We start from the raw sequence: 5,368 nt of genomic DNA, 5'->3' as shown, positions 1-5,368 counted from the left end.
TGGCCGGGGGCCCCCCGCAGCATCCCCCGCGCCCAGCCGTCACTGGCACAGCTCTGGGACTCGCACACGCGTGCATCTGGAATGACTCAGACTAGTTAGGGCGAGGGCACAGGTCAGTGGTACCCTGGGCGAGGAGGCGCCCTGCCTGCCTCAGCGGGGGGTACATCCAGAGGGCAAGAGCTACTCAGCCGGGCATAGGCCCGTGGGCTCAGGTCTGCGGTGGGCAGCGTCTTGGCACTGGCTGCTGGGAGGTTCTGCATTCCATCACAGGACGCACCCATTCTGTTCTTGGAGCCTGGGTGCTAAAGCTGAGGGTCCCATAGGGGAGGCACCCTGCCGGGCTTGGGTGGCCGGGCACGAAGGATGGCCGGTGGCCAGTGAGTGGCAGAGACGGGCCTGATGGTGACTGTAACCCACAGTGCTCTGAGAGCCCGACCTGTGTGGGAAGGTCACAGGCCCATGTCCAGAGACCTCCCTGGGGGTGAGTGATGTCAGGGCCGTCTCCACTTGCTGTGACAGTCCAGTGCTACTTTCCCTGGGTCTGAGCCTGCTGAGTGGCCTGGCCGAGGAAGAGCCTCACTCTTGCTGCATCAAATGCTGCTCTGGGCCCCCAGCTGTCCGACGGTCTTTTGTCAAGTCTTATAGCTGCCCCCCGCCCCCCCAGGTCAGGCCACCGGCCTGCAGTGCAGTCAGCCTCCTCCAGGCGCTCAGGTTTCCCGATGGGCTGGAGTCCGGTCGGGAATGGCGGCGCCCCCTTCCACCCGGTGCCCCTGCACCTGTCTCCGAGTCTGGGGTGGGAAGGGGTCCTGTTGCGTCACCAGCTGCAGAAGACAGCCCCAGCCTCCACCACCAACTGGGGACGTGGGTGGTGGCCGAGAGCTGCTGCCCTGGGGACTGCCCAGCGCTTAGAGCCAGTACCACGTGGACAGGGACGGGATGCGGTCCTCCTAGTGGCGGATCCCGGGACCAACAGCTCGCCTAGCGCTTCTCCTGTGCCCGCTCCCCCTCGCCGGCCCTCTGCGCCGAGCCGCCATCGTGGGAGGGACTGCGGCCTGCCTCCAGACTCACGAGGGGAGAGCGTCACGCCACCCACCGGGCCACCTCGGTTCGAGGAGGCCGGCGGAGCGCGGACCCGCCCTCCGTGCGGCACCCCTCCCGGCGAGGGCGCTTTCCCTTTAAATGCAGATCAGCGCCGCCGGCTTAGCTCCCGCGTCGCGCTCCCGGCGCAGGCGGAGGGGAAGGAGCCCGCTCGGTCGCGCCTCGGGACCCGCACCTCCAGGTGGGTCGCGGGGAGGCCGCGCGGGCGCGGGCGCGGGTGGGATGACGCGGTGTGACGCTCGGGGTCGGAGCCGGCTCCCGAGCGCAGCGGCCCACTGGCACGTGGCTTTGAAGACGGCGAGGGGGAGGGAGCCCGGGGCTCGGCGCCCCAGCCTCGGGGCGCGCTTCAAGTGCCATACCCCACTCCCGCCCCATCCCGGGTGCAGAGGGGCTGGGGCAGGCGGGGAGCCCGGGCGGCGGGCCGTGCCAGCCCTGGGCAGCCTTGGTGGGGCCCGCGCTGCAGGACCACGCCCACCCCGGGCAGCTGAGGCCCGGGGGGGACTTCCTGCCCAGGACGCGGGAGGCGCCGGGAGGCAGCAGGGCCTGGGGAGCCTCTGGGAGCCCTCGTGTGCGGGCGGGAGAGAGGAGGATCGCAGCGGACCAGTGGCCTGCCCCAGGCCTGCGCCTCTGCAGCTGGGCCAAGCACCATGGCCACCTCCCTTGTTGGCAGCATTTGTCGACATCTGCCAAGGCAGTCAGCAGTAGAATGGGGCCTGGCAGAGAACCCCTCACCAGCTGGGCCCTGCCAGCTCACTTCCACCCTGGCCCTCTCAGCCGCAGGGACGGGAAACCCCAGCAACCCCAGGATAGGCACGTCGGGCCTGGCCCTTTCAGACCTGCAGAGGCTTTCAGGCAGAAGGGGACTGGGGGCCTGGGAAGGTCCTAAGGCAGGGCCATGATCCCAGGATCCCTGCCCCTGCCACACACATCATGGAGAGACCTTGACAGGTGATAGGCCTACCTAAAAGGTCCCAGCACCGGTCCTGCAGCTCCCAGGACTCGCTAGGCAACTTGGCGACTCTGCCCCCCACTGTCTCAGTGACTTGCCTCCCTCCTAGGCTCCAGCCCCAGCCAGCAGCCCATGGAGGACAAGAAGAAGAAAAGGAGTCCCAAGCCCTGCCTGACACAGCCAGCCCAGGCCTCAGGCACACTACGCAGGGTCCCTGTGCCCACCAGCCACAGTGGCTCCCCCGCCCCCGGGGCCCCCCCCCCCACGCGCGGGGTCCTGGCGCCCCCCAGCCACAGTGGCTCCTTGGCCCTGGGGCTCCCTCATCTGCCGTCCCCGAAGCAGCGGGCCAAGTTCAAGAGGTGAGTACAGAAGGGAAGCAGGGCGAGGAAACAGGGCCCGAGGGGACAGTAGTCAGTGCTTCCCTGGTGCTGGGAACCCGGGTGTGGCAGAGAGGCTGGGGAGGGGTGAGGCCACCCCAGGAAAGGGTACCTGCACAAGTGAGCAAGAAGGACATGCCTGCAAGGTCTGGGAGCCACAGGTGGCCTTCTGGCCCTGCAGTGTTAGGGGGCAGGAAATGGGGAGGGGATTTCGGGTGTGGATACTAGACTCTGCTGGATTTGTTGTATACTGAGGGTTTGCATCCTACTCTGTAATGCACCCATGTTGTTCCCGCTGAGTACAGTGTGTTCTCTGCAGTTGTCCTTGGCTGTCCCTGGGGCTTTGCACACCACCTTCCTGAGCTCAACACACAGCCAAGTGTAGAGGAAGCTCAGGGCGGACTGGTAGGAAATGAACTGGGGGGACGTGTAAGGATTTCAGTGTTACCCTGAGGACAACAGAAATGCAAAGCTGGTGTGTGTGTGTGTGTTTAATAATTATTTATTTGATTTTATTCATTCATTTATTTTAATTTGACCAGTGAGAGATACACAGAGAGAGAGAAAGTGAGAAAGCAAGCCACCAGGTCTGGTATTCGAACCACAGTCATCCATGTGGGAGTGTGCAGCGCCTTAACCACCATGCCACCTGCTGGTCCCTGCAGAGCTGTTTTTCATTAGAAGAGAGACAGATTTGGGGGAGAGGGTAAGACTTACCTTATTTAGGACCAGCAGCTGGCATAATGGCTATGTCGCTGGACTCCCACGTAGTCGACCGGAGTTCGAGTCCCGAACCTGGTGGGTTAAACTCACACTGGCTGCGTGTGTGTGCGTGCCCAAGATCCCAAGAGGAGAATGGAGGAGAAGGGATTGTGGTGTGGCCATCTCCCCCCCCAGGGAGGGGGTGATTTCTCTGTCTTTCTGGCAAGCGCACGCACCCTATAACAAAAATTCTCCCAAAGAAAAGGAATTATTTTATTTAACTTTACTTATTTATTTTAAATTTGATCAGAGAGGGGCAGAGAGTGAGAGTGAAAGAACGAGAGAGAGAGAGAAAGCTGCCAGGTCCGGGACTCGAACCATGGTCAGCCATGTGGGCGTCCAGTGTCCTTAACCACCACACCACCTGCTGGCCCCAGGAGAGAGGTTAAGATCACTCTGGTGGTAATTAAAAAGTAACTGAAAACCAGGGCAGACCAGTGACTCACCCAGGGTCACAGGAGGAATGAGTGACAGGCACCCAGGCATGGCTCTGAGTCCCTAGCAGAAGAAGACCTCTTTCTTGCTGCCACCCTTCCTCACTCACCCTTTCTCTCTCCAATCCTGGTGCTCAGGGCAGGCCGTCCAGGATAGACACCACTTCTGCTGATGAGTGGGTGGGCAGACAGGCAGCACACCGGGCCTGGGGTACTCAGCTGCCCCCGCCCTGTGACCATGGCTGTGCCCCTCCCCCCAGAGCCGGCAAGGAGAAATGCCGGCCCTCGCTGGCTGGAGGAGGGGGCGGCTCTGCAGGCACCCCGCTACAGCACTCTTCCCTGACTGAGGTGACCGATGTCTATGAGATGGAGGGGGGGCTGTTGAACCTGCTCAACGATTTCCATTCAGGCCGACTGCAGGCCTTCGGTGAGTCCTGGGGGCGGGGGGCCGGGGCGTGATGGGGCTGGGGGACCTGGCCTCTGGGACAGGGCTCAGACTGGGGCTGTCCAGGGAAGGAGTGCTCCTTCGAGCAGCTGGAGCGCGTGCGGGAGATGCAGGAGAAGCTTGCCCGCCTGCACTTTAGCCTGGACGTGTGTGGGGAGGAGGAGGACGATGAGGACGACGATGGGGTCACCGAGAGGCTGCCGGAGGAGCAGAAGAAGACCATGGCCGACCGCAACCTGGACCAGCTGCTTAGCAATGTGAGTCCCGCGGGGCTTCAGGGCCGGGGCACCAGCGTGGGGGATGTGTGTGCACCCAAGGCCGTCCTGGTCCCTGGGTGAAAAGGTGGGGTGCATGAATTCAAGAGCCCTGGGTCAGTCAGAAGGTGCCCTGCGCACCAGGGGTCTGGCCTGGTACCTCTCTGACAAACCTCCCTCTCTCCGACAGCTGGAGGACCTCAGTAACTCCATGTATCCTTCCGGGAGACCGGCCGGTTCCCCCTCCCCACCCCTCATTAGCAGTCAGACCCAGCCCCACACTGCCCTCACCGGTAGAGGAACGCTGAGAGTTCCCCACATTGCAGGGAAAGGTGTTTGGGGAGCATGCTCATCCCGAGTGAGGGTGAAAGCTCCGCCAGACCTTAGCGGACAGCAGCCCGCAGGGCCGACCCCTTCCCGCGCTGGGCAGTCAGTGCTGCTGGCTGCCTCCCTCTGGTCCTTGGTCTGAGACAGGGCGCACGCGCACGAACGCACACACCCAGGCAGGCCCAGGCTCCCCAGGAACCTCAGATCCGGATGAAGACAGGAGTGAGGGACCTGCAAGAAGGGACCGCAGACTCCCTTCCCCGGCCGGGGCGCCCAGTGCGGGAGAGCAGGCGGGGGCGGAAGGGCTCGGTCGGAAGGGCTCGGTCGGGACCTCACGACCCTTGACGGGCACAGACAGAAGTTGCACCTGGCGGAGAACGCCGACCCGGAGGAGCAGCCCGCCGTCTAGGTGCTGGACCACGCCGAGACTGCCGCTCTCGTTTCCTACAAACTGGCTTTTTATGGACTCGGAGTGTGTTCCGCAGCCCCCCAGGTGCTATGGGGGTGGGGGGCACTGGCTGGAATTAAACGGCAAAGAATTTGGGGGCACTGGCTGGAATTAAACGGCAAAGAAAGCAACGGCTCTGTGTCCTCTCCTTGCGCCTTTCCTCGGCGGGTCCGCACTGCGCAGGCGCGGGGTTCAGGCCGTTCAGGTGCTCGGTACTGCTCGCTAGCGGCTGGGGGGGCGCAGCGGCAGGGGCAGCCCCGCCTGCATGCGGGTT

General features: G+C 63.7%; 3 protein-coding genes across 4 annotated transcripts in view; 2 read left to right on the top strand and 1 right to left on the bottom strand.

Moving 5' to 3' along the window:
- Positions 1 to 747: 747 nt before the first annotated feature.
- On the top strand, positions 748 to 5,185 carry CCDC28B (coiled-coil domain containing 28B). Of its 2 annotated transcripts, XM_014591431.2 has the most exons (7): positions 754 to 1,279; positions 2,157 to 2,270; positions 2,334 to 2,406; positions 3,881 to 4,047; positions 4,132 to 4,322; positions 4,510 to 4,532; positions 5,001 to 5,185. In XM_014591431.2, exons 1-7 carry the CDS (start codon positions 1,180 to 1,182, stop codon positions 5,053 to 5,055), a joined length of 723 nt encoding a protein of 240 aa, XP_014446917.1. In that variant the 5' UTR covers positions 754 to 1,179; the 3' UTR covers positions 5,056 to 5,185. The 2 variants fall into 2 exon arrangements, with proteins under 2 accessions (XP_027631354.1, XP_014446917.1); XM_027775553.1 differs by having other exon boundaries at positions 748 to 1,279; positions 2,157 to 2,406.
- Positions 4,313 to 5,368, bottom strand: part of TMEM234 (transmembrane protein 234) — a 16,138-nt gene continuing 15,082 nt past the window's right edge. The window contains exon 6 of the transcript XR_335934.3: positions 4,313 to 4,395. The gene's annotated coding sequence lies outside the window, so the exon portion shown is untranslated. The remainder of the gene's footprint in view (positions 4,396 to 5,368) is intronic.
- Positions 5,108 to 5,368, top strand: part of IQCC (IQ motif containing C) — a 2,652-nt gene continuing 2,391 nt past the window's right edge. Inside the window, exon 1 of the mRNA XM_006158148.2 lies at positions 5,108 to 5,139. Within this exon, the coding sequence (XP_006158210.1) occupies positions 5,108 to 5,139 (32 nt within the window). The remainder of the gene's footprint in view (positions 5,140 to 5,368) is intronic.

Source organism: Tupaia chinensis, unplaced genomic scaffold (genome assembly GCF_000334495.1).
Source record: "Tupaia chinensis unplaced genomic scaffold, TupChi_1.0 Scaffold000573_1, whole genome shotgun sequence".
NCBI classification, from domain to species: domain Eukaryota; kingdom Metazoa; phylum Chordata; class Mammalia; order Scandentia; family Tupaiidae; genus Tupaia; species Tupaia belangeri.
Note: the sequence above shows the minus strand (reverse complement) of the source record. Positions and strands in the feature narration are given on the sequence as shown.